The sequence below is a fragment of the Crocuta crocuta genome, unplaced genomic scaffold (genome assembly GCF_008692635.1).
Source record: "Crocuta crocuta isolate KB4526 unplaced genomic scaffold, BGI_CrCroc_1.0 scaffold229, whole genome shotgun sequence".
NCBI classification, from domain to species: Eukaryota; Metazoa; Chordata; class Mammalia; order Carnivora; family Hyaenidae; genus Crocuta; species Crocuta crocuta.
Window position 1 is genome coordinate 7,474,819 of NW_027536464.1, and position 27,700 is coordinate 7,502,518.

Below are 27,700 nucleotides of genomic sequence, written 5' to 3' on the forward strand. Positions count from 1 at the left end.
GGGCCAAGAGCTCTCTAATAAAATCAGGCGGTCTGTATTTAAACAACTGCTAATAATGTCAACCTCACACAGATGCCACATGTAGGAAATTTATCCAACCCTCTGACATGCAATTACCAAGGCAATTTATTAATATGATCTCTGAAGAAAGGCTCACAGCCCAATGCAAATTAGAAAAACAATTACAACATCCAACTATCTATATATTCCCAAAGTAGCAGTAATTCTCCTAATTTGTGCATTTATAACTCATTTATCCCCGAGTTCTGTAGTCATCAGCTGATCTCTCCCTGCGCAACTTGTTTGCTTCCTCTCCAATTGTTTTATAAAAGCTTTGGTGTTTTCCTATCGGGCGCTTTTGTTCACAACCGTATCAGCTGATCAAGTACCTTTTTAAAAACAACAACAACAACAAAATGCATGTGAGCTGCTGACCCGAAGCTCAGAGTTAGGGGTGGAGCCAATCAACGCCTTGACTGCTCGGTATAAACACAGAATATCCATGATTACCTTAAAAAAATCACTTGGATTTTAAGTCCGAGCTACAACTTTTGATACGGGTCCGTAGGAAGAGTGGAGAGAGAAAGGAAACCAGAAAACTGAAATCATGTGGCTTGTATAAAGAATACATTATGGTTTAAATTTGGCAATTCATTACAGGACTGCCTCGGGGAATTGACTGTTTGGTTCTGGTATACAGCAAATCGTCTGTCTGGAAACACGGGACTGACCTGAGGTGAAAGGCCATTGCCAATGGCGGGGTTCATGGGGTTGGAGGGCCCAGACGGAGGCACAAAGCTGTCTGTATAGCTGGAAAATCCATGCCTGGTGCTGGGGAGGCAGTAGGCAGAGCTGCTGTCTGGGTTCGAAGGAATAGTGCTTTGGTGTACTGTGCTCGGAGGAAGCGGCTGAGGTCTGTGCACCGTGCTGCTGGGATCCGACACGGCTGCAATGGAGAAGACTGTCAGCTCGAAGGCGCCAGTGCAGGTCGGCAGAAGACGTTCAGTGCACAATTCACATCACCGAGCCAAGCGGCAGTCTCTACCGCTCAGACCAAACCGCACTTTCAAACTGCACTCCTTAGCACGCATACAGCGCCACTCAGAACAAACACAGCCACGTCTCTGCGTGTGTGCGCGAGTACATAACTGACTTGTACACTTCCGCGGCATACTCACCCAGAATACGAGAGCAGAAATCACAGTAACGGTGATAACAAACCTATTTTGGTAGTGAGTGGTATTAATCAGGGTAAGAATTAACCAAGGTAAGAATTGCAAGTCTCACGTTTCTTGTCAAATATACTTTCCTTTGTTTTTTCTTTAATGTTTATTTTTGAGAGAGAGAGAGAGAGAGCACACAAGCAGGGGGGAGCCAGGGAGAGAGGGAGAAAAAGAGGATCCCAAGCAAGGTCTGCACTGTCAGGACAGAGTCCATCGTGGGGCTCGAACTCCCCACCAGTGAGATCATGACCTGAGCCAAGATCAAGAGTCAGACGCTTACCGACTGAGCCACCCAGGCGCCCCTGGCCAAATACACTTTCAACGTACCTAAATAGCAGTGTGGAATGCCTGCAGTGCTCTCTTCCATAATCCAAAAACCATCCAGTCGTATCACTTATCCCATTCACCTCCGTATGCCGTCAATTAGTGACTTTATCAAAGCTTACCTTCCCTCTATCCCTGCTGCAGTTAGTAACTATCATAGAACTTTAGTTAATTGCACCTGGGGTGCAATTAACTAACTAATTTAGTTAGTACCTGGGGTACTAACGAAGTAAAACTTTGACAAAGACAAAGCTAATCCCATATTTATTTAGGAGAGCTGTTTTATTTGGTTTCATTGTTTCGTTTTAAAATAATGAAATAGAATTATATTGTGCAAAGCACAGTTCCTAGAGAGATCCTAATGTGTCATAGAACAGACTATGTTTCTGAAATGCGTCAGGTACATTTAAGACAACCTGATACAAGGTAAGTAGCCTACAGAGAGCAACAATGTCAGCCTCGCCCTGGAGTTCCCTGCCTGTGGAAAATAGGCTGCAGAGAGAGCACTCCGCGTAACATTTTAGCCCCTTGACTCCCCCTCCCTCCGTACCTTGTGGAATAGCGGTGGGCTGGTAAGATGTCTCCGACAGCTGGTACGTTGGCAGAGTCGGCATGGCAGTGGGAGGGAATCCCCCCGGAATGAGATGGTTGAAAGCCATCAGTTGATTGGCCCCAGCTTGCTTCCTCCATCTCGCACGGCGGTTGCTAAACCAAACCTATGGATTTAATTTAAAATTTGAGGATTTCGCTGATGAAATAATAGTACATTCTTAATGAATTTTTCATGCTAAAACAGATTAAAGGCCCCTTACTGACAGGGCAAATAGATGCAAGAGCCCTCTACCTTCTGTGTTATATTGTCAGGGGAGAAAGGAGAGTTCAGTGTCACGGGGCCAGGAGAGGGGCCTCCTGGACCTACCATGGTCCTGCGGAGCACCCACAACCCCATGATGATCATGGGCAGGGAGGGCTGAGCATGGCTGGGAACGACAGGAACTCTCCACTGTCACCATCACCAACACCGACCCACCTTCATCTGTTTTCGCATCATACGGAGGATGCAGAGCCTCTCTGACCCGTACACGACATATATCCTAATTTGGTCTTCCCTATCACACTAACTTCGTATTATCGGTCTGACTTGGCACTTCTCTACCTTATAAGCATGGCTCCTATATCAGGATACAAATTGACCACGAGGATAAATGGAGCCCTTTTACCATCCCTGTCAACGCTGAGACATTGTTCTGATCTTAATGGAAATAAATGCCAAAGAGGTAAGTATTTTAAGAAATGAAAGCATTTTATCTAAGAAGATCCCTTAAATAGTTTATTATTTCTTTCAATGACAGCTTTAAGCACCTATATTATTCTATGCCAAGCACTGTGATGGCCAGGTATATTCAGAAAAAAACCTTGGTGTAATATAATAAAATGCCTTTAAAGAATAGCAGCTGGAGAAATGGCAAAAATAGGAGCAAGAAACGTAACTGCACACCCAAATGTTAAGGAACTGTGATACAGGCTTTTAGTGGGACCCATCATCTTGCCCAGTTCTTACAGCTGCAGCTTAAAAGTGGAATTCTTTTTAAAGGTTTAATTTACTCGGGGCGCCTGGGTGGCTTGGTCGGTTGAGCGTCCGACTTTCGCTTAGGTCATGATCTCGCGGTTCGTGGGTTCGAGCCCCGCGTCGGGCTCTGTGCTGACTGCCAGCTCAGAGCCTGGAGCCTGTTTCAGTCTGTGACTCCCTCTCTCTCTGACCCTCCCCTGCTCGTGCTGTCTCTCTGTCTGTCTCTCTCCTAGAAATACATAAAAAACATTAAAAAAAATTTTTTTTAAAGTTTAATTTACTCATTTTGGGGGCGGGGGTGGGGGGGCCAAGAGAGAGAGGGAGGGAATTCCAAGGAGGCTCTGCGCTGCCAGCACAGACCCCAGGGCAGCGCTCGATCTCATTAACCATGAGATCGTGACCTGAGCTGAAGTCGCTTAACCAACCGCACCAACCAGGCACCCCTTAAATGCAGAACTTCGGATGATTTGACAGAGTGCGTATGTGATGCTTCCCCTAAAATTAGAGAGTATTTCTACCAACTAAGGATATTCTAATTACGGGGCGCTCAGATGGTTAAGCGTCCGACTTCAGCTCAGGTCATGATCTCGCAGTCCGTGAGTTCAAGCCCTGCATCGGGCTCTGTGCTGACAGCTCAGACCCTGGAGCCTGCTTCGGATTCTGTGTCTCCCTCTCTCTCTGCCCCCCAACCCCCCCACTCTTCCTGTCTCTGTCTCTCTCTTTCCTCTCTCTCTCTCAAAAATAAACAAATATTTTTAAAAATATATTCTAATTCCTATATCAGAAGGGCATTGAAAACTTCATATGGATAAAGTACCATGCTTGGGGCCAGAGGGAAAAGGGATGAATAAAATGTCACGATAAGGGGCGCCTGGGTGGCTTAGTCGGTTAAGCGTCCGACTTTCGCTTAGGTCATGATCTCGCGGTTCATGGGTTCGAGCCCCGCGTTGGGCTCTGTGCTGACTGCCAGCTCAGAGCCTGGAGCCTGTTTCAGAGTCTGTATCTCCCTCTCTCTCTGACCCTCCCCTGCTCACGCTGTCTCTCTCTCTCCTAGAAATAAATAAAAATATTTTTTTTAAAAAATGTCAGGATAAGACAGAGTCCCTACACCCAGTGGCTTTCAGACTTGCCCTCTGGAATTCCCAGAGCCCTTAAGGAAACCAAAATCATTGCTCACTAGATGCAGAAGCTCCATATTTGGAAATGCAGAGAATTGGGGAAAGTTTGGAGTGGAGACAGAATCTGAACTCATCTTGTAGTATGGATGCGATTTTAACAAAAGGTCGCCCCAGATGGAGGGAATAATACAGAAGACCAGAGTGTCCAAGAAAAGGTAAAACTAGATTTCCTTATAGAACAAAGCTAACATTTAGACAACTTAATTGTAATTTTTTTTTAAGTCATGGAAACTTTTAAAAGAGTGGAGGGAGGAATTTCTCTGTCTTGGAGCAAGAAAACCCAGTTTAACAAATCCTTTGCCAAGGTATCTGCTTGAACCTTTGTGATGCACCCAAGCATTTGTCTGAAAAGGAGTCGGGATGTCTCCAGGCATAAGACACTGGTAAGGAAAGCTGTATGAACTTCCTCAAAATACTAACATTTAGTACTCCTTAAGTTTCCAACAGGAAAAGAAGGTAAGTCAATATTTTCCCATGTTGATACATAATTGAATTAGAGTTTTACTTAACCTAATAAATTGCCACCTGGGATAATAGAAGCATGAGCAGCAAGCACTCAATTTCAGGTCTGTATCCACCATGTTTTCTCACTGCGAAGCTAAGCATCTGCTGTCATGACTCCCAGAAGTGCTTCGAACAAGCGTTTCGGGGCTGAGGAGGCTGCAGGAAGGAATGCGGGCTGTATTCACACCTAAGTGTGCCATACTATACGACACACCGTGTCGTATTTTGTATTCTAAACTCTCCAGATTAATGAGTCACACTCCGTTCAGGTGAAGTGGTCTCTGACACCTACCTCAACCAACCTGTGTGCTCTGGATCGCCAGCTTTAGGCTGGAAAGAGAGTTAAATTTTCAAAAGGTCACTCACTCACACTTAGGATCCTCCATCCTACTGCTGAGATCCTTCGTGAAGAACTCAGAGTTCACACTTCCATCGTTATCAGATCATACTGCCAATCTCCCTGTGCCAACTTCCTGCTGTAACCTTTAGATAAGTAAAGCAAGTTTGATTTACCCAGCGGGTGGTGATGCCTGATCACTCCTTCGATCTCAACCTACTTGTGATCCAGATCATTCTGACTCCTCCATCACCCACTTTTTTTTTTACATGAAAAATGTCTTTGCCCAAATAATAAGTAATAAGAAACTTGACAGTTCCCTACAAATATCTTCAGACATCCAAAAGACTAGGGAAGGAAGGGTTTTGGGGGGGAGGGGTTCTTTTCATTTTTGCAAAATGATATAAATACTGAAGACACTGAGCAAACCTACCAGGAGTTATATTTAAAAGTTCTTACACTTACAATGTGATATCTATTATACCTACGACAAAAGATGAACAGAGATCATTGGGAAGCAAATCTTTACTGAAAAACAAACCTTCTACAGGAGGTTCAAGAGTTTGCCAGTGGAAGGAATTTAAATGTTTAAATTTAGGCTAAATAAATCCAGAGGGCTCTTCCTGAGAGAACCAGAGATTACTGAGGGCTGTCCTTCCTGTCTCTAGCCATTTAACCAGATTTGTTATTATCTGGCCATTGCCAGCCTTCTGCCTTTCCTAGAACCAGCTGTGTCTGCCAAAAGAAGCATTAATATATATATTTTAATGTATAATTGTGTTTATATATACATACATATAAGAAAATCATTCTTGCCTTCTTTATACTTCCAAACTCATAAANCCCATATCTACTGTTTTTAATAGGAAAAAAGTGTCCTTGAAATAACCTTCATTTTATTTTTTCTATTTGTTTTTAATGTTATTAATGACTATTTATTTTGGGGGCGCCTGGGTGGCTTAGTCGGTTAAGCGTCCGACTTTCGCTTAGGTCGTGATCTCGCGGTTCGTGGGTTCGAGCCCCGCGTCGGGCTCTGTGCTGACTGCCAGCTCGGAGCCTGGAGCCTGTTTCAGTCTGTGACTCCCTCTCTCTCTGACCCTCCCCTGCTCACACTGTCTCTCTCTCTCTCTCCTAGAAATAAATAAAACATTTTTTAAAAAAATGACTATTTTGAGCAGAGGAGGGGCAGAGAGAGAGGGAGACACAAAATCTGAAGCAGCTCCAGACTCTGAGCTGTCAGCACAGAGCCCAATGTGAGGCTCAAACTGGCGAACCGTGAGATCATGACCTGAGCCGAAGTCAGACACTTGACCGACTGAGCCACCCAGGCGCCCCTTCATTTTCAGTATCTAAGCTGACCAAGCACAGTGATCCCGGGGTTCTGTTATGACCCCGTCTTTGACTGAAAGACATTCTCTTAGCATCCAGAGGTCTTAGATAACTCTTTCAATAGTGTATCACTAATTCCTAACAATCAATGATTCATCTTCTAAATGAACTGGGTGAGTGCATGACACTGAATAACTTCATCTGAAATGCGTGGAAGGCATTTATGACTCAGTTGTTACAGTTACTAGAAACTGCTCTTTGTTTTGAAAAGAGTAGCAATGGCAACAGAAACAAACTGGCCTTTGATGTTGAGAGAGACTCTTGAGTGTGCCGCCAATTTGTTAGCCAGTAGGGCAGAAAGACCAAGTCTTACAAAGTCGGCTATCTACATGTTAAATACAATTCTGTGACCTCTAATTCAGTGTAATCTCACTCTCTCCACACATTATCTGGCCTTCCACATAACACCTAACATGGTATGGAAGTGGAACAGGAGGCATATATTAGCTGATAACTACACTAACTCCAGTTAAATGCTGTTAATTGCCTGTATAATACCACCGGACATCAAAACCCTCCCTCAAAGCACGTTTTTCATTCATTTGATGAACTGCAACCTCGTTCATTTTCATCTGCCCCTGGATCTTTCCCCACTGGTCTTTCTCTCTATAGAGCCCTTCCACAAAGCTATATTCATGCCTTTGGGAAATGATCTTTAGACCCATTTCTGAGATACTATGATATCCAATGAGTTTTTGAAGCAAAATTTAAATTGATTGAAAGATCTCATCACGTCATGAGAACTAGGGGAAAAAAGATAATGACCCACAGAAAAGAATAAGTTTTTCTTTTCATAAATTTTTCTCTTCATGGGTCAGATCAGTAACCAATTTGTTCTGACTTCCAACAGTCTGAGTTGGAGAAAGCTTTGTACTTCAAAAGATACAATAATACCTCTTATTCACACAGGTACACTGCGGACCAGGAAAAATGGAATCCCATGCCCCCCACTTTGCTACCTCTGTGACCTTGACTCTTATTTACTATCTGTGGGCCTCTGCTTTCTTGTCTACTAAATGGGAGAAGTAAAAAGCTACTTCACAAGAGTGTTGTGACAATTAAATATGACAATACAATTAAAGCTCTTGCAAAAACACCTAAGAGATAGTGTTCAATAAATGCTGGCTATTAAGTGCAAACATCACATTGCCATTGCTAACTTAGACACCCAAGAATTAAAGCCTTGCTTTGACTTCTGTGGTCTACAGCCAAAGCCTTTTGTGCCCATGAGCAAATAGGAAAGTGCCCTAATAACACCTCAAATAATTGAAAGCCAGTTTGGCTTGAATGAAGACTTAGGTCAAATTTGCTTCCAAGTTTCATGGATTAGTGCTAATTATCCCATGGTGTAAGCCTAATTTTGCCCATCAAGAAATTACTGGTTCAGATTTTTGGCGTGGTCCTCAAAGGCAATCTAACCTACATTATTCCAGATGGGTTATTTCAAATGTAATTTGAAAAATGGGGAGAAGCATAATACTTAATGCTTAGAAAGGGAATTCACAACACATTAAAAGGCTTGATTGAACACTAGATTCAGCGACGTCTAATGCCCAATACAGTACTCTCCAAGTAGGCAGATTCAGGATAAGCTGCTCCACCCTGGACCTTCTCGTTCACTCCACACCCCCTCTCGTTCCACATCCTACTCTCCCAGTGCTGCCTTCCAGCTGGGCGAGGAGCTGGTTGAGGGAGAGAACGGGTAAGGTTGACAAGGAGAAGCACTGTGCTCAGAGGAATGTCAGAGGACCCTGGATACACAGGGAGGCAAACTCAACTACATCTTCTTTCACCCCAAGAGCAAAGTCCTGCCGAGAATTTCAGGATGATCATAGCTTTGTGTCATTATGGAATTCAGGGCCAAATGTTCCATCCCTATCTTAACTTCTGAATTATCCAGATCTGCTGGATGGCTTCAAATCCCCATTGGATCCAAAATACAAAACACAAGCGTTTGGTGAGAATGTAGAGGAAAAGGGACCCTTGTGCACTATTGGTGGGAATGTGATCTAGTGTAACCACAAACTGTGGAGATTCCTCAAAAAGTTAAAAATGAAACTATCATATGTATGATCTAGTAATTCTTTGGGTACTTACCCAAAGAATATGAAAACACTAATTCGAAAATATACATTCACCTTTATGTTTATTGCAGCATTATTTGCCATACCAAATTATGGAAGCAGCCCACATGTCCATCGATAGATGAATGGACAAAGAAGATGTGGGGTGTGTGTGTGTGTGTGTGTGTGTGTACATATGCACAATGGACTAAGCCATTAAAAAATGAAATCTTGCCATTTGCAACAACATGGATGGATCTAGAGGTTATAATGCTAACTTAAATAAGTCAGAAAAAGACAAATAGCATATATTTTAATTATATGTGAAAACTGAGAAATAAAATAAACAAAGAAAAAAGAGATGAACCAAAAGCCAGACTCTTAACTGTAGAGAGCAAACTGATGATTACCAGAGGGGAGGTCAGTGGGGGGCAGGTGAAATAGGTGAAAGGGATTATGAGTACATTTATTGTGATGAGCACTGAATAACGTATAAAATTGTTGAATCACTATGTTGTACACCTGAAACTAGTATGTTAACTACTGAAATTAAAATCAATCAATCAGTCAATCCCTATTGGATTTCTCTGAGAATCTCAAATTACTGATGAGAAATCATGCATCTTAGTTATTTAGTTATTCATTTTATTTTAGAAAGAGAGAAAGAGTGAGCAGGGGAGACAGGCAGAGAAAGAGAGAGCGAATCCAAAGCAGGCTCCATGCGCAGAGTGGAGTCCAACGCAGGGCTTGATCCCATGATCCTAGGACCATGAAATGAACCCAAATCAAGTTGGACAGTCAACCAACTGAGCCACCCAGGCACCCCCTAGTTATTTTTAATTGGGGGATGGGAGAGGAGAGATGATATTTGAGAATATGGCAAAGCCAGGGACTGTACACACACACACACACACACACACACACACACACACACACAAGCAGGCAGAAGCAAAGGCACAAAATTGTGTACAAATCTCAAGTCCCCTACATTTCTTGAAGTTCTTCCCATGATTATTCTGGTAATCTGTGAACCAAACTGAGATCATCTGATCGAACCTATCCCATATTTTAAAACAAAACAAAACAAAACAAAACCTGAAGCCAACAGGATTACAGCAGAATCAAGTGACTTCCTCAACAAAACACGTTTGTTCGGCAAGCTGAGACCAAAACCCACATTTTCTGACTCCTAATTAAATGCTGTTTCCTCCAACAGTTTCCTTTGCTGTCTTCCATTATCCTAGTGGGGAAAGAGTGAGGCTTCTCTGCTTTGTGGAGGTCTCAGACGGAATATTTACCAAAACTTTTGCACATCACAAATATTTGCATTCTTCCCCACCAAACTAATGCTTCCCATTATTTGCATAATAATACCCAGGAGGGGAATCGGGCAAATCCGTCTTTGGCGTACATGTCTTAGATTGTGTACTCAGATTTAGCTGTGATAAACACAACATAGCTACCGTCTAAACAAATTTTTATGAAATACTGACAAAGGCCTGAGATATTATACATCAGTTAAGTCAGTGCTATCTGTATCCAGAAAACTTTAGAAATATTTTACTCAGGGAAAAAGAAAAATAAAATGTAGACTTTTTTTTGGCAGGGTGGNCTATCACTCAAACTGTGTTGACTTTGCTACTGCTTTCCCAGATCCTTCTCAAAACTAAAGGATTTTGTTCTGGCATTTTAATCAGTGATTAACTACTCCCTTCTTTTTCCTGCTGTGTCAAGTAAAAGATCCATATGCCTGGTGTTGTCGGGAATTTGTTAGGCTGTAGATCATAGCTGTGGTGCAAGACATGATGCATCTCAAGGGAACGAATGAAGCTATAAAGAATGTAAAGAGTCACGGGGTTAAAGCCACATTAGGACAGCTGTTAGGTTAATGAGGGCCCTGCTCTGGAGAGGAGGTCACTGTATAGAAAAATATGAACCCCTCTTTATTGGTTTGATCCCATGTCCTCCGCAAGTTAATGGGCTTTTCTCATTCTCCTTTGACATTCACTGAGCCAGACGTGAATGCTGGGCACTGAGCAAACGGCAAGGGCTTGAGATTTATTCTGTCCCCCGTCCTGGTTTTCGGCAAAGGCAGACATGAGGTACAACAACACTGAACGCTCTTTTAGTTTCCCATCACTCTCTTTGATTTCTTTAAAATCCGTGCTTATTTTTTGACTCTGAGTTCAGAGCTGATCTTCTATCTGTCGAAAGGACAGACTCGGGATGTGGGCTTGACCAATAGGGAGTATAGAGACCAAATCCTGGAATCTAGTGGGCACGCAACAAAAGTTTGCTGGAAGAATGGAGATAGGAATGGATCTGACTTCAGATTGAAATCAGGTCATCACAGAGCTATAATAAAAGCAACTAGATTTGATGTATATAATATTTATAACACTGTTCTGTAATATCAGAATACATACACTACATATATTCCATAACATAATATTTAGTTACACTTATTATCATAATTTGTGGTTAGTGGTGGTCATTTCTGGAGAGGAACACTGAATCCCCATGTATCAGGTAGGGAGATTCAGTAGTTCCTGCAGTAAAACATTTGTACTGTAAACCTCCACATATCTGCGACTCTTGCCTTCGCTCACCCTTCCATCCACATCCTGCTTACAAAATCTGTTGCCTACTTTCCACCTCCGAATACTTTGGCCACTGTCCTTTCCTTTCCACTCCCATGGCCACTGACCCGTTTCATGCCCCGCCCTCCACTGCCTATCACATCAACTGTGAAAGCAGAGCCTTCGCCTGAAACCCAAGGCTCACAAGTTGTCCTCAGCCTGGACACCCAACCATATTCCTCCCTGCCCCCTCCTACCTCTTCCTAGCTTCCAGCCACATTCAACAAACCACTGTTCCTTCAACATGAATGGAAATGAAAGATCACCAGATATGTAACCCAAGTGTTTGTCCACATCGTTCCTCTTACTAATACACTCATGCCACCCTCCCTGACCAGTGAATTTCTATTTAGCTTCAAAAGTTCATCTTAAATCTGGCGTCTTCGTGAGCCCTTCCTGTTACTCCAGCAAGATCTCTTTCTTTCCTCTTCTCAAATCCCACCGCACTTTGTTTCTGTCTTATAGTACTTATTATACCTGTGTTGTTGTTGTTTTTATTATTACTTGTGTTTACTTCATTAACTATATCAGACTGCAGCTCCTTGAGAGATTTGTCTTCATTCATCTTAGTATTCCTTCACTTTGTTAGCCCTATGATAGATGGAAAGCCAAGGTGAATAAGACAAGTCTTCTGACTGGGCTCTGTGACCTGGAAGAGGCTATTCCTGTAAAAGTCTATGAAAGGAGAGGAAATCAGCTGCAAATCAAACGCACTGATCAATCTAGAGACCAGATCAGCGGACCCGTTCACTGCTGAGCCTCCAGCCTCACTTTGACTATGAAAGTCAGGTAGCTGGGAAGAACACGGCATTTCCAGATGAGGTAACCTAAGGAGTTTCAGGATACCCTAAGACATTTTAAATCTTTCAACCAGTATTTTACTACCTTTAATCATGGTGAAAACATTATTCAATCAACCAATGGAAACATTTTACACGAAAGCAGCCTTTCCAGAGAGTTCAGAGTACTTCTATAAGATCAAAAGATTATTCGGACTATTCTTAAAATAACATAGTTACTTAAAATGCTTCTCGACTTTAAAATCCTTAAAAGGGCTTTTACTGTATACACCTATGTGCATCATCATAATTGAAAGACCAAGAAAAGGAAATATATAGAATCCAATTGCCTGTATCAGTTACTAGTTCTATGGTCTTAGGTAGTTACTTAAATACTCTGACAAATAAACTGGGGACAATGACAGTACCAACCTAAAGTTGGTACTCTTTACCTCTGCTCTCTCTCTCAAAATAAATAAATACACTGTTAACCAAAGCCACTAGAGAGAAAGGTGGGAACTTTATACTACTAAAGGCTACAACTCACAATGAAGTGCCATCCCTAACATATTTATTTCCTTGGTTTAAAACCTGGTTTAGAGGAGAAGGCACTTTTTTGTTTCCCATCGGATTTAATCAGGGCGTGGGTGTTTCGAGTCAGTACCTGCACTCGGGCCTCTGTGAGCTTCGCCCTCTGCGCCAGCTCCTCCCTGGTATAAATGTCAGGGTAGTGGGTCCTCTCGAAGGCTCGTTCCAGTTCTTCGAGCTGTTCTGCTGTGAAGGTCGTTCGGCTCCTGCGCTGCTTTCTCTTCAGGGGCAAATCCGGTTCAGAGTCAATGTCGGAGCCTTCATCCGACTGGGGTGCTGAGGCTAAAGGCACAAGAGAGAAAAAGCAATAAAATGGGAGTCAGAAAACAAGTGTGCCCAAGCCCAAGCCTTAGTGATTCAAATCCTAATGCACATTCCCAGTGTCTTCCCCTGGACACCAAGCCCCTCTCTGCAGTATTACATTATTAAATGATATTTAATCTCCTCCCCTATTTTGTCTCCAAGCCCCCCAGGCAGAAATCATTGTTCTCTGCATCTGTCAGTCTTGGTCCATTAGCGATCTTAGAAAACAGGGACAACAATTCTTCCATTTGTACAGCCCTCATGCTTAGCACTTAATGGGTACTCCATTTGTGTTATGAATGATTCAAATTTAATTTGGCTCCAAATTAACTTTCTCCAACTTTTACATGAGGAAATCTGTTTAAAAAGGTGATTCTTAAAAAAAAAAAAAAAAAAATTCCTGGGGTGCCTGGGTGGCTCAGTCGGTTAAGCATCCGACTTCGGCTCAGGTCATGATCTCTCAGTTCATGAGTTCAAGCCCCGCGTCGGGCTCTGAGCTGACAGCTTGGAGCCTGGAGCCTGCTTCAGATTCTGTATCTCCTTCTCTCTCTCTGCCCCTTCCCTACTCATGCTCTGTCTGCCTCTCAAAAATAAATAAATGTTACTTAAAAATAAAACGTTTTTAAAAATTTTTTAAAAATAAAAATAAAATTTTAAAAACTTCCAAAACTGACATAGTATCTAAGAAGTCCTTAATAGTTACAGGATTCCAACAAATTTATAGATTCTCCCACTTCTGTAGAAGAAATCATACTTAAATTTAGTATCTTATCACCAGATATTGAGAAATATTTAAGAAGAGTTTAGATATTGTTAATGTAAACCTCAAGAGCAGACCCAAGAAAAAGGAGGCATAGTTGAGTGACCTGTCCCTAAATGAAAAGTTCCAAGCCTGGATCTCTGCTGAATGGTGAGCAGATGCCCAGAGACAGCTGCTTAAGTTGAGGTACACAGTGAGAAATAAAGACACAAATGCCTGTGATCAGAAATTAGTGCAACTGTGAGATGGTCACACAGAGCAGAGAAAACCAAACACAGGGCCCTTCTGAGCACGGGGCCATGAATGGGTGACTGTGTCGGTCATGTGTCCCTGAAGCCAGCCCTGTTGCAGGCCCCTCCCCCGAAAGTTTGAGTTGGTCTGTGTTAGGAGACATCAGGGAAGGAGGTTTTCCACAGTTAGTGTGGGAGCATCTCCAAAAGAGAGGAAGGAACTGGGAAGTGAGATAGGAATTTGCATGAATGATACAATATGGCATCTGTGAGTTAACGATACAGTATCTGTCAGCCTAGAGGTCATTTTGAGGTGTGAGGGTGTAGCAGACAGAGTGCTCTGGCCCGGGGAGCAGCTCTCTGCTGGAGGCCATGGACATGAGGACAGTAGTGGAAGGCCTTCGGAGGGCTCTTCAGCCACATACTGTGAGTGGAGCTCAGGACCCCAAGTGCCCTTGCTACTGAGCCAACCCAAATGCACTCTGGAAACTCCCCAGATAACGGAGGGATCCTCTGGGGAAGAAGCTGAAGCGTGCTATCTGCAAGTGAGGAAGGAAATCCAGAAAACTGTAGATTATTAATGCCACTGTCAAGGTTACTCCTTTGCACACGCAGGCTGGAGGGCCTGAAATACGGGTGGTGCCAAAAGCAATGACAAAATGCAAAAAAACCTGCTAATTCCATTTTATCTTAAACTCAAACACCTCTGCCCTACAGAAATCGAAAACTTCCATTCTACTTCAGTATAAATTATAAGCTGCCCAAAAGGGGTACACGTCCAACATAACCCCTAAATATAATTTTAAGTTTTTTAGTATTTAATACTTTTATAATGTATTCACACTCAAACGTTAAAATTGAGAGAGTGAATTAACAGTGACAAATTAAAGAAAAACAAATTCCTGTGCATGAAAGCAAAATGGAAACATAATATGTAATGCATCTACTGTATGTGAGCTATTAGGCTTGGTTTTTCCATTATGTTATCTAATTTAATATAAAATAGTCTAGTTTTTTTTTCAGTTTATTTATTTTGAGAGAGAAAAAGAGATAGAAAGATAATCCCAAGCAGGCCCCCCAGCCCGATATAAGGCTCGAACTCACAGACCAGAAGATCGTAACCTGAGCCGGGATCAAGAGTTGGATGTTCAACCGACTGAGCCACCCAGGCACCCCTAAAATGGCCTAATTTGATACAAATCTTGTTTGGAAATACTTAGGAAATAAAACTAAACTTTCTTTAAGTGTGGGAATATTTTAGAGGAGCATTAACATGCTAAGAAATGTGCCATACGTTGCATTATAGACTTCAAAATCACTTATGTGTGTATGTTTGATAAATGCGAGTCCAGTTAAAAGAGCAGTAATTTAAAAAAAAAAAAAAGAGCAGTAATTTGTGCATCATACTAGGGCACTGGATCTTGAACTGCTGGAGCATCAGAATCACTTGAAAAGCTTGTTAAAACACAGATTGCGGGGCGCCTGGGTGGCTTAGTCGGTTGAGCGTCCGACTTTCACTTAGGTCATGATCTCGCGGTCCGTGGGTTCGGGCCCCGCGTCGGGCTCTGCGCTGACTGCCAGCTCAGAGCCTGGAGCCTGTTTCAGTCTGTGACTCCCTCTCTCTCTGACCCTCCCCTGCTCACGCTGTCTCTCTCTCTCCTAGAAATAAATTTAAAAACATTAAAAAAAAACCCAGAAAACAAAACACAGATTGCTGCCCACCCCCCTTCCAGAGCTTTCTGCTTTCTCAGGTGGTATGCCAACTTTGCTGACCCTAAATGAGACTTTGAGAACCACCTCTACAGAATATTCCACACTCTCATTTTCTCTCTCAAAATTCCCAAGTATATAAAATACTCCCTGCTGTAATTTATCAAAACAACCCTCCACATACATAATATACTTCTCACGCAATGGATTAGTCATTCTAAAGCCATGAAGGTCCATAAAATGTTTCTCTTCCCTTCTTCCAGTGTCTGTTGCCCTGGCTTTTCTGTCTTCTGTGAATTCAGATGCAAAACCCAACAGCCTTTAAGGACTGACCAAGAGCTTCCTCCGCCTGAGAGAACCTAAACTCTTTGCTTGTGCCCTTTCCCTTACTATGATCCCATTAGGATAATAGTATGTGGAAATTTTCATGTTTCCTCTGGGGGTCTCTAGGGTTATTAAATCGTCCCAAGTAAATATGATGTGCCATGCACTGTCAGGTCAATTAATCAACATCACCTCTCGTTTCTGAAGAAAAGGGGCTGCTTACATTAACAAGTACCAATGAGAGTTAACTCTGAGGGTCAAGACCACTGTGTTTCAGCTGAACGATCCACGTCCCCCTGAATATCAGCTCTGTGAGCTCACAAAGGCTCTCTCCTCCTTGTTCCTGCTGGAAAGCCTTGGAACACAGTAGGTGCTCACTAAACCCATGTTGACCGAACGGAAGCACCAGGTAGAATTTAAGTTTTGGACCAACACTGACTTCTCAGCCACTATTTTGCACCTTTAAATGGACATGCTGCCTTTCTGAGTCTCCCAGCATGCACTGACATGAGGTTTGGGAGTCCATAGATCCTCAAAAAGTATTTGGAAGTTTTTGCAAGTATTTGCATAACTGTATTTTTCTAGAAAATAATTATCAGTTTTTTCTGAGGACTGTGATTTTTTCCAAAACAAGATGATCACCAATAGCTAGTAATTAAAAAGACTCAGGGTAGTCTTTTTGAGGTCCCCGGGTAGCTGAGTTGGTTAAGCACCTAACTTCAGCTCGGGTCATGATCCTGAGGTTCACGGGTTCAAACCCCATGTCAGGCACTGTGCTGACAGCTCAGAGCCTGGAGCCTGCTTCTGATTCTCTGTACCCCTCTCTCTCTCTGCCCCTCCACCCGCCTGCTCACACTGTGTCTCTCTGTCAAAAATAAACAAGCATTAAAAAATTTTAAAAAGACTCAGAATGTCTGGGAGTTCAAGAAGACAGGCTTTGCCACCAAAAATAAAATTTTCTTCAATAAGCTAATAAGTCATTACTTGTATTTCTAGATGTTTATTCAAAAGCAGTCCAGTGGTTGTGTCTAACTAGGAAAGCCTCCATAAAGCATCATTTCAAAAGACACTGAAGAAATGACTTGTCTGATCTTTCTGCTGGAAAATTGTCTGAGCCAACAGATCCTTTCTGGCAATACGAAGCCACAGTTGCAGCAGTTAATTCTAACTCGTCCCCATCTGTACACCCCAAAAGGATGTGGGCTTTAAAATATGTTAAGTCAGCAACCAAAGATGAATCTACCAGCTAGGAAATGCTAGCTATTTCTAAAGATGGAAACACCACCGTTTCTTGTATCACCCAATAGAAATAAGATGCATTGTTTACGCAGAACACAATTTACAATAGTGTCCTGAGTTTGAATCATTCAGTTCTTACCAAAAACAAACCTGATACCCGCCATTTTCATAGCAAAAAAGAAAACATTTTGTTGACGTTCATCTAGTTTACATAGTCAACGTTACTCTAGATACTAGAGACAAAGCGCTTAATCTTGCTAAATATTGCACCAAGTGAAAACAAGGCTTTATTTTTTTCCCAGACAGCTCAACACAAAGAAATTATAGTTTTTCTAATACTATGGCTTGGACACTGCAATCAATACCAATAACACAATTATCTAAAATAGATTGACAGGAAATAACAACTAGAATAAATATAATCTCGCCAGTAATATAATCTCTTTGGATTATTTCTGCTGTCTAGCCTTAGTATTAAGAGGAGATTTTCAACTGCATTTGAGTTGCCCAGTCATATTCTATACATGCCTTCACAACGTTTGCTTTATTATTCATTAAATAGAGATATTGTTCCCCAATTTGAAATCCCAGAAAAGCTCTCATAAGAAACCCACACCAACACATGATATATGACTTTTTAAGTGGAAATTGCACTGCTCTAAATTGCATAATTCTCCAATTTTACCCCAATCCATGTTCTTATCAGACTTTGAAAGTTTTGATTCTATTTTCAAAACCTCCTCACAAGCCATGTTCTGACTTAGATGTTAGTGTAATTCAATGTCTCCAACAAGCCTGGAGCAAACCTCTCTCTTACCAATGTGAGCACACAGAACGCCTGTGAAATAAATACCCCTTTGTACAAAAAAAGGAAACTGAGACTCAGAGACGATATTATTCAGATCACATGACTAAGGAAGCTAGGATTTGACCCAGGCCTATGGGGCTTCAGAGGACATGCTTTCTCTCTTCTAGTCTGGTACGTTCTAAATACGTGCTCAGTCCCTTCTTCTCTCTCTCTCTCTTTCACATGTGTGTGTGTGTGCATGTGTGTGTGTGTGCATGCACACACGCATGCACACACAAAGTCCTTTTAAAGAGAAATACCAGAAACAAATCCAAACAGGAATTCCAATGCAAATTACTTAGCCAATTGGCACCAATGACTCTTATTTGTCCCATATTTTCAAAAACCTCCTAGAATCAAATGAAATTTGTGAAAACACAACAGTTTAATATTATACATCAAATCAATTTTTTAACTGAATTTAATTCCATTCAATGAACATTTATGGAATGCTTTGTATAGTCAAGTATAGTCGTTAAACAACAATAAAGCCCTAAGAAATGAATCCACTTGCTGAAATACTGAATTTATTTGAGAAAACAAAATAGTCTGACCGTTTGAAGTCTCCCTTAAGAATCATCACAGACACCTAGTCCTAAGATCTGGGGTCAATCTGGAACATACTAGATTGTTCTAGGATGGACAATCTAGCAGCTGAACTGATCATTCATGTTATATCTTTACTAAACCCTTTTTTTTTTTTTTTGCTATTAAAAACATCTTAGGAAAAGGATCTCAAGCGCTGTAAAGTAACCTCAAACTGTTTTCAGTCGGAAGTGCAGGTATAAATAACTTGACATCTGTAAAGTTATGATTTCACATTAACTCTCAAGATTAACCTTGAGAACATGGACATCATCAGTTTAAAAGAGAGAGAGAGAGAGATATCAAGCATAGGCAACAATCATACTCCACAGGATTACAAATTCTTCCTTCGGAAACAAATCAAACTGGGAGGAGAAGGCAGAAGTATTTACCACCAGCGGACCAACCATGAAGTTTAATTAAAGAAGGAATTACAGAATTAGAGAGTATGTCTTTGTCCGTTAACCCCTTGTGACCTCTTCCGTAGCCGGAAGAAATATTTCATCCTAGTTAAAGCTATTATACATGAGATCTTACCTCAATTTTATAGGGATTTAGTCACGTGGACTTCTACAATGATCGGTTTCCAGACCAATATAACTCAGAGATGGGAGACAGGCAAAAAATGGAGAAACAAAATAATTCACAAGCAGGAATTTGGCACACTGTCTTTCTTCTCAGCAAGACCTTTCATTTGAATAATTAAAGAATCAAAACATGACAACCATTTAAACTCTATGTTTGTCCCAGATATAATGCGATGCAATTTATAGACACAGAGGAGGTGGGGTGGGGGGGATCTCTCTCTGCGGGCTCTGAGGCTGAACGTCATCATGGGTCATCCCACTCTAAGATGGCCCCAGACCAAATCAGACAGTCTTTTCATCTGGACTCATCTTTGCAAGCTCAACCTGTCTGCGTTGTACTTAAAGCTGTATCTTGCTGACTAAACAATAATAATATTACAATACAAAGTAAAATAAGACTCGTGCCTGAGAGCTCCCTGAGATCGTGTCCTCCTGTATCTGAAAGTTTTAGGGTACCTCGCAGGCATATCCCACAAGGTCTTTCAAGGGTCAGCTCAAAGTTTGAGGGACCCACCTGGCTAATTGCAGAATGTCCCCTGTGCTTGTGAGTTTGACCATCCAACATGAAGGGGACGAGGGGACAGCTAACTGTTTTCTGATGTGAAGTGGCCCTTTTTACACTGAGAGAGATGTGAATGACCTCTCTCGTGTTTACTCGGGTGAAAGCCAGGAGGAGTGAGGCAAGACTGATATTCCCTCACAGACCCAAAGTAAATGACAAATGACATTTTCCCTTTGTGATCTTTGGGATTTTTGTTGACTTATTTGGAGGCCTTTGTTGGATCCCAAGAAATGGCCTGTGGCTGCGGCCTATTCTACCGATTTCCACGCTCCATCTGTGGAATCCATCAACGGGGCATTTTACCCTCATTCAGGGCTCTGACACCTGCCTGGGCGGGAGCAGCAGACACAAAGAAAGCCGGGAGTGGATGAGAAAAGGGAGGTTGGGGGGTTTTTTGTTGGTTTTTTTTTTTCCAGTGGAGGGAGGGGGGGCGAGGTTGAAATAGATGCACAGTAGGGGTTAATCCAAGGCAGTTGAGAGACTTCAGCACCTGGAAGCTTCTCTTCCACATTAATTCACAAGCTGAGAAGTAATCAGCGGCATTATTTTTTTAAGTGTGTTTAAATCGTATCTCTGTCAAGGAAAGAAAAGAGATACAGAAAGGAAAAGAGACTCCCGGCTGAAAGGAACACACGGAAGACTGATGACCAAATCCAAAGGTGGATGTAGAAAGTGTGCCAGCGACCGGACAGACAATACAGCATTCGCATGAACTTCCCCAAAGTCCTAGGATTTGAGGAGCTGTTAATCTTGCTGGTGGATAAACAAGGAGAGATGGGTCATCACCTCATCGGTGGTCCCTGTGGATGCGGAGGGGGGTCTCGTTTTGTTTTCTGTCGCCTCTACAACTTCTGCAAAGGTGACAGCCAAGAATCCTTAACAAGTACCCCCCCATAAAAAAATAATAATAAGAGGAGGTAATACGTTCTATGGCAAGAATATTCTGAGCTTTCCGGCAGAAAAGTTCTTTTAAAAACGCTCAGTCTAATGAAGACCCCGCGGCCACTTCCCCGCTAGCTCAGGCTCCTGCCCCGCAGTCCTGTTTTGGGGGCTGATGGATGNNGGAAGCCGCCTTCTCGCAGCACGGGGTCATTAGAAGGAAAATAAGCTCCTGCCAGGTTGGTGCTAATCAAAATAGCACAAATAAACCCTGACACTCAACAACTCCCCGAGTGCCTGCCGCCCCGGGAGGAGAGCGCAGATTGGTTATGAATCGGGCGGCCGCGTGTGCTGCACGCCCGCCCGGAGTTCTCGCAAGGGCACGACACGGACCGTTGGGTGTTTATTTAAGATAAGGGCTGACGAGCCGCCAGAGCGGCCAGGCTGCCTCCGAGGCGATGAGCGGCGCGGCCCCCAAAGACCCCCGGAGCCTAAGGTCCCAGTAACGTTGAATTTCAGGTGCGCGCGCATCTCCAGCCAGGTTACATCCAGACACCTGAACTCTGAACGGAGTTCGGTCCCAGCCGCCTTCACCTTATCATCCGAGGCTCCGAAGGGCTTCTTTGTAGCAACAGGGACAGAAAGAAAGGCTTTTTCTTCCCTGTTCATCACAGCCCCGCCAGTGATTACTCTTAGCAGCTTAGCAGCCCTCTGAGCTTGTATATTTCAGTAAAATCCTGCTTGGGCCCTTTCTCTCCCCACCCCAGTAAAGGAGCATCTTGTCTTAAGGGAGCCACAAAATCGGGACCAAACTGTTTCAGAACCTCCTTCCACAGACTTCAAGTGCAGGAGGCATCAGGACTTGCTTAGAGACCCTGACCGCTGACCAGACTACCTCAGTGGCTTCTTAAACCCCCAATTGTAAGACCCGTGCGTCTGTGTGAAAAGAATCGCTCTTAACAAAATGGATCTCCGTCACCGCTGAGAGAAAACTGAAGTCGCCCTTCCCTACCCGGCCCCGGCAAACCATTTTTTTTTTATTTGCAATTTTCTTAAACGGCTTTTTCAAAACGCCTTGGTAACTGCCACCAGAGCATTTCAAAGAGAACCAGACAGGAAAGCCCCAAGAAAATGTGTTGCTATTCAATTAGGAAAACTGATTAGTTGACTAATTAATCAGTTAACAGCTTTCTAAGAATAGTCTCCCATGATAAGAATTCCCCCCCCCCACCAAGAGCTTAAAAGTCAGTCATAATTAAAATTAAGAGCCAGCGCTCTCTCTGTGTTAAGTCTCCGCGGCCCTAAAAAGCAGGAAAGCCAAGGTCTGGTTTCCCGGGACGGGGCTGCGTGGAGCAAAGAAAGGTAATTTGCACACTGAAGGGGAACAGGAAAACAGTAGTTCTCGTGAAAGGAAAAGAGCCAAGTGACTTTTATTTACAATTGCCAAGAGAGAGGCCATTATTGGCCATATGTGCCACAATTGCCCTCTTATCTCGGGCTGGCCATCATGTCCTTTGGGAGCTGTTAATGAACTGGGTAATTGAGCTGCTGACATGTGTTACCAAAACAAAACAATAGGAAGAAGAGACAAATGAACATTTTATTTGCCAATCAGAGTAGGTTCGCCTTTTCACGGGGCTGCCGCTAAGTTACTGACTGAATACATAAAACAGTGCATTGAAAGCAAGCAGATGCAGACACAATAATAGTTAACTGACAGCTTCTGGTCCATCTGTGCTTAACATTTTGTTAAAGAAATTACTTGACTTGCTAAAGAGACCAATCATACAGCTGCCCCGAGTGCTACATTATAAGAGATAAATCATTAGCTAAACTGTTTCATGCTTAAAATGACAATGCTTATTAACAGTTGTGCTGGGACATTTTTGTCGGCACAGCTTGACACAGTTATTACTTGCTAAAAATGTGACGACTCATAGATTTTCAATAGAAGGGAGTTGGGGGGATCGGAACAGTACAAACCGTTTGAAAGAACAATAGGCACTTTTAATCTCTCACGATTAAATCTGCATTTCTAAAATGTTACAAATGGGGGGGGCACCTGTGAAATGGACCACAAGATTATGTTCCATGTGGTAATTATGTAGCTTTCTTCCATGTGCGCGTTATGTATTCAGAACCGCAGAATATCAGAAATGCTCTCATTCTGGGTTGAGTTCTATTTATTGTCATCAATGGTATCAGAATAAAAAGTAGTTCAAGAAATAATTGTGTCTAGCCACTTCACTTTCCCAACCATATTTACCTTCCTCCTCTGGAAAAGTATCTCTTTAATGGTGGGGGACGGGGGGCGGGGGGAGGGAGAGAAACATGTTGCAAAAGACTTGCTTTATGAGAAGATTTGGCTTATGGGTTTTTACTGCATCTGAATTGAAACCACATTTTTTGGTCCGAGCGTGGTTCATCCACGGCCTTGCAGAACAGCTTACTTCTGAAATCGTGTCTTTGTAAACTGGTTAACCAGAGGCGGAACATGGATCCCTCAAAGACCTTCTTGTGAGATGGCTCCTTCAACATTCTGGGCAAAATTAAGTCAACAGTAGCAATAGTGATATATGAAAGGCTTGCTATTCTGACTCACTGGCTGCCTACTAGAGCCAACCCCTGCCTCCTTCCTCCTTCATGTACAGGCTCTTTCATGTTTCCCAAACCCCTATTGGAGGAGCATTGTCATCCCCATCTTACGGATGAGAGCGGGGAATAAAATGAGGCTTGGGGAGCAATGTAACCTACCTGATCCATGAGGACTCAGAGAGGTTATCCAAATATAAGATCATAGATATCAAATATAAGATCTAATTAGCATTGCCATTTGAGAAGGAAGATTGATGTGGGCTGGAAGAAAAACTGTAGCCAAGATCATCACATTTTTTTCTTCCTGGTCTACACTGCCAGGACTCAGATGTCACAGTCAACTCTGTAACTCAGTTGTGAAAACATGACCATAAAAGGTGAGCGGTGTTCTCAGTGGTGGTTAGTGTGTGTGAAAATTCTGTTATGCGCAGTTACTAACAAAGATCGCAGGCTCTGGAAAGGAAACCTTAGCTATATATACACAGAGCTTTAAAATAAGACACCATCAGATCCATGACACAGGTGACCAAGACAAAGGACCACTCTGCCTTCACCTCGATTTCCCACTGTTGGATATTTGTGCTACTATGTGCATCAGTCACTTTCAAGTCAACAAGTAAATGCAAAGCAGAATCTATAAAAGAGGGAACAAGCTGCACAGAGAGCCTTTCAGGGGGCAGAGAAACAAACGAATGCGATTATGACCCTTAATAAGACAGGACGATTAGCAAAGACACATTCAATCCAAACAGTTTTATCGACAACTAAATTTTGCCAAGATTAGCATGACAGGAGATATTTGGAAAACACACACACCCACACACAAGAAAGGCAGATTTTTTTTTTAATTTTTTACAGTTTATTTATTTTTGAGACAGAGAGAGACAGAGCACGAGTCGGGGAGGGGTAGAGAGAGAGGGAGACACAGAATCTGAAACAGACTCCAGGCTCTGAGCTGTCAGCACAGAGCTCGATGCGGGGCTCAAACCCAGGAACCATGAGATCATGACCTGAGCCGAAGTCGGACACTTAACCGACTGAGCCACCCAGGTGCCCCAAGAAAGGCAGATTTAAGAAGAAAGTTAAATATGACACCTTTTGTGCCAGAAACCTACATAAAGAGATGGAGGACTCACAGCCTGGATAGACCGGGGCAAAGCATTCCTGCAGAATCATTCAGAAACCCTAGGCCAGTCCCTTCGTCTTAGAGCCAAAGCCCGGAGAGCAGGCAGTGTTGCCCACAGTCACACATGCTTAGACAGTGGCTGATTCCATCCTTGGCACCAAGGATGCAAAGATGAATAATGTGTGGCGCCTAAACTCCGAAAGTAACACTCAGATCACAGAGCTCCTGCTGCAGTGGCTCTCTCTATGGAGGCAAAGAACGGGTATATATAGAAGATAGCCCAGCCATGCCCTGCGGCTACAGAAGGATTAAATGGCCTCTCAAGGCTGAAAAACCCAGATACATTATTTACCAAATAACAGAGCCATAGTTTCGGTGAGCCTGTGGTCTTTAATATAGAGATCAAATTAATACATAAATGCTTTAACTGACACCTCCCATATGGCATTTCAAGATTGTTTCTTGGCTTTTTGTTTTCTACGGGATTCCACGAGGAAGAAAAGGGGCAGCACAGGAAGCTTGTTTTGAACATCCGAATCTTATCGGGGTCAATTACGGCTTGTTGGAAGATAGAAAGAGGTAATCACTGAACAGAAATGAAAGAGGAAACTCTTTTCCTGGAGGCAACAGAGGAGGCTGAGCTTAATTCTCGCTGGCACAGGAATTAGTAGCAACATCAAGGTCACCATCAGAAAGCATTCACGGAATACCTACTGTGCAAGAAACTTCAGCGGAGGCTGGGAGGAAGGAGCTAACAAGGAAGAATCAGTGATTCCTTCCCTTCAGCCCCCAAAGGTATGAGGCTCAGGGTCTGGGAAGCTGGCAAAACCGGCAAGATGACTAAGTACAGGATATGAACGATTTATCGCCATCCTTGCTTTCTGAAATTTTGTGTTCTCCTCTCTGTGTCTGAGCAAGAGTCGCCATTGAACTCAGAAGAGGTGATTCCAGAGGTCTGGGCAAACAAAGCTGGACGTCCTGGCGGAAGACCTCCAGCCCTGGGGACAAGCCAATTGGGGGGGGGACATGCCCACTGGGCCACTTCCTCTCTGCTATGGGGAAAGCTGCTTACCCCTCGAAACCAGGCTTTTCATTAGTAAACGTGGCTCAGTACACCTGCTTCAGAGGCTGATCTAAAGGAAAGGCGGGTGTTTGTAAAGCACAGAACAGTTCCCGATGAGCAATATATCCTCAGCAAATGTGGCCCCCTCTGCCTTCCTTCACCACCATATTGTCCAAGCCCACCAGGCATAAAGGAATAGGATGCTTAGAAGAAAATGCTCTCTCTAAGTTAAGACTGAGAGAAAAGCTGCCACGGAAGCTTTGTAGAAATTCCCAAATTTGTGAAATACGAGCACCGTCCAACGTCTCATGTGCTGCCTCTTCCAAAGATCCTTCCCATAATCAGCCAATATATATGTATCCACTTAAAAAGGATAGTCAGCTCTTGCTCCATATCTAATTCCCTTTAAAATCCAAACTGTGGGCCAGGGTACTCTACTCCCCCTGACCCAAGGCACGTGCCTGTGCTGTGCGTCAGTGTTTAAGGTAGCTCTGAAAGTAAATAAATTCTGTGCTCCCAAGCACCTCAGGGCCTGAACAAGAAGGCTGGTAGATCAAAAATCAGGCAACTAGCCTAAAAGAAATTAAATATACTTGGCCTCCCCTCTATGCCAACATTCATTTTGGTTTCCATGGGAAAGAGCTTTGAATCTGTTTGCTTGGAGGCAAATTCTCATCTTCTTTTATGTCTACTGATATATGTCTAAAAACCAAAATGAAATATAGTTTTGAGCACTTCACTCTCGGATCGTGTTGATTGGTGTCCACGGCCAGTGTAAACAGCTCAGGCACCCAGCCTCAGAAGATAGTGTACATATGGATATAGATATAGAGAGATATAGATCAAGGATTTCTTCCGTAGCCGGCTTCTGTGTGAATTACCGGACAACTGCCTTGCCCCTCTACATTGCCTTTTCAGGAACAATCTTTCAGGACTGAAGGGAAATTATTAGGAAATGCTAGGTCGAAGGGAGTAATGGGGAGGAGAGAAGAAGGAAGAAGAGAAGAGGGTCAGCTGTCCATCTTAGCAAAGATGAGTAATAATGCAGTAAGTGATTTCAGAGTCACTGGGTTGACCACAGGTGCTCCCTTCCCAAAAGACTGATGACAAGTCCTTTTGAGTGGGGAAAGCCTGCTCTGAGGGACGAGAGAGGGAGAGTGAGGGTCTGAAAACATGTCCTGGTCCTTGGCAGGTTTGAATAAATTATGGACCCTCTTGGATACCGACCAAAGATAGTCCTATTCATGTTTTCCACCCACACCAGCCAGTGGTTTTAACTGGGAATCACCCCATCAGCATGTCAGGATGGTGCCAATATTGAATCCAATTCAAACTCAAGTCCTACTCTTCACTAACCAACCATAAGTTTATTCCTAAGGAGAGTTTCATGGACAAAATATATTTCCTATCTTCTGTGCATCTCTGTTTTCACATGATAAATGTATATTACATTAAAAAATAAAATTTGGGCAGTGCCTAAAAAAAAAAAACAGTGATAATCCTAGAATCCAAAACAATCACTATTGATTTTAAATTAAGGAGTTAGATTCTATAAATGGATGTTTGGTTGGATGGATGGATGGATGGAGCAAGAGTTAGATATAGATTGACCAAACTTCTTTAATTTCTTTCTTTCCATTCTTTCGTTCTATATATACTATTAACAAAATGTAAGTTTTTAAAAACTCTTTCTTGACTAACTACACATTTAAAAAGTAAATAAAACTCTTCCAGCAAGCATTCAAATGAACTTATCTTTACTGCTTTAGCAATAACAAATTTGGTTGATAGTATTATTAATATGTGAAAATTTAACGTTGAGTTCTGAAATTATGTAGCACTATTCCTTCCCATTTACTCATATGCACCTGCAGATACATTTGAATGTACAAATATAAGCATTTGCCCGTCTCTCTACATAAAGCCCAAGATAAATGACATGTATTCACATTGCATTCACAGGATGCCAGCATATAATTCACTCAAACAAGCACAGAAGCTGTTCCCATACATCTCACTATAAATAAGCCAGTCTTATTTAAAAGCTTCCCAAAGGCCTAAACCATCCAACGTGGTTGTCTTTACTGACTGTTCCTCCCAATCCTTATCCCCATTTCTTTTTTTTTTTTATTTTAGTTTTAATGTTTTATTTATTTCTAGGAGAGAGAGAGACAGCGTGAGCAGGGGAGGGTCAGAGAGAGAGGGAGTCACAGACTCTGAAACAGGCTCCAGGCTCTGAGCTGGCAGTCAGCACAGAGCCCGATGTGGGGCTCGAAACCACGCACCGCAAGATCAT

General features: G+C 42.7%; 1 protein-coding gene across 1 annotated transcript in view; it reads right to left on the bottom strand.

Annotated features, from left to right (window-relative positions):
* The window catches only part of PAX3 (paired box 3), a 237,387-nt gene that overhangs the window by 160,685 nt on the left and 49,002 nt on the right, over window positions 1-27,700 (bottom strand). The window contains 5 exon segments of the mRNA XM_077748573.1: window positions 732-930; window positions 1,670-1,676; window positions 2,098-2,263; window positions 12,671-12,876; window positions 20,606-20,616. Of these exon segments, the coding sequence (XP_077604699.1) occupies window positions 732-930; window positions 1,670-1,676; window positions 2,098-2,263; window positions 12,671-12,876; window positions 20,606-20,616 (589 nt within the window).